We start from the raw sequence: 542 nt of genomic DNA on the forward strand, positions 1-542 counted from the left end.
AGCTGGAGCCTAGTTGGGTGGTGGAGCTGGGCCAAGGCAGCCTTCGCAGCTGACTTGCAGGCCTGGGGGCAGGTGGAAGAGGGGGCTTTTGTTAAGGAGCACTTTGACGAGCTGTGCTGGACCCTGACGGCGAAGAAGAACTACCAGGTGGATAGCAACGGGAACAGCATGCTCTCCAATCAGGATGCCTTCCGACTCTGGTGCCTCTTCAACTTCCTGTCTGAGGACAAGTACCCTCTGATCATGGTTCCTGATGAGGTGAGCCCCAGGGACTTTATCACTTAGGGACAGGCCTCAACAAAACCATGAAGGAGGCCAAATTGTCTCTTGACTTCCCCACATCCTCTGTCTTCTTTATCTCTCCACTGGCTACCTGTTACACCCACTCATCTCCAGACACTTAGACTTGCCCATGTCAGAGCAATGATACCTTCTCCCAGGAGGTTCAAAACTATACTTCCTTCAAGGCCCTGCTCGCTCTCACAGTAGGAAAATGATTCTGCAAACTGTTTACACAGAGGTGTGAGTGCCTGATACATTAC

General features: G+C 52.0%; 1 protein-coding gene across 1 annotated transcript in view; it reads left to right on the forward strand.

Moving 5' to 3' along the window:
* Positions 1-542, forward strand: part of DEF6 (differentially expressed in FDCP 6 homolog (mouse)) — a 22135-nt gene that overhangs the window by 19361 nt on the left and 2232 nt on the right. The window contains exon 8 of the mRNA XM_010848724.1: positions 3-258. Within this exon, the coding sequence (XP_010847026.1) occupies positions 3-258 (256 nt within the window). The remainder of the gene's footprint in view (positions 1-2; positions 259-542) is intronic.

This window comes from Bison bison, unplaced genomic scaffold (assembly GCF_000754665.1).
Source record: "Bison bison bison isolate TAMUID 2011002044 unplaced genomic scaffold, Bison_UMD1.0 scf7180017864270, whole genome shotgun sequence".
Classification (NCBI taxonomy): Eukaryota; Metazoa; Chordata; class Mammalia; order Artiodactyla; family Bovidae; genus Bison; species Bison bison.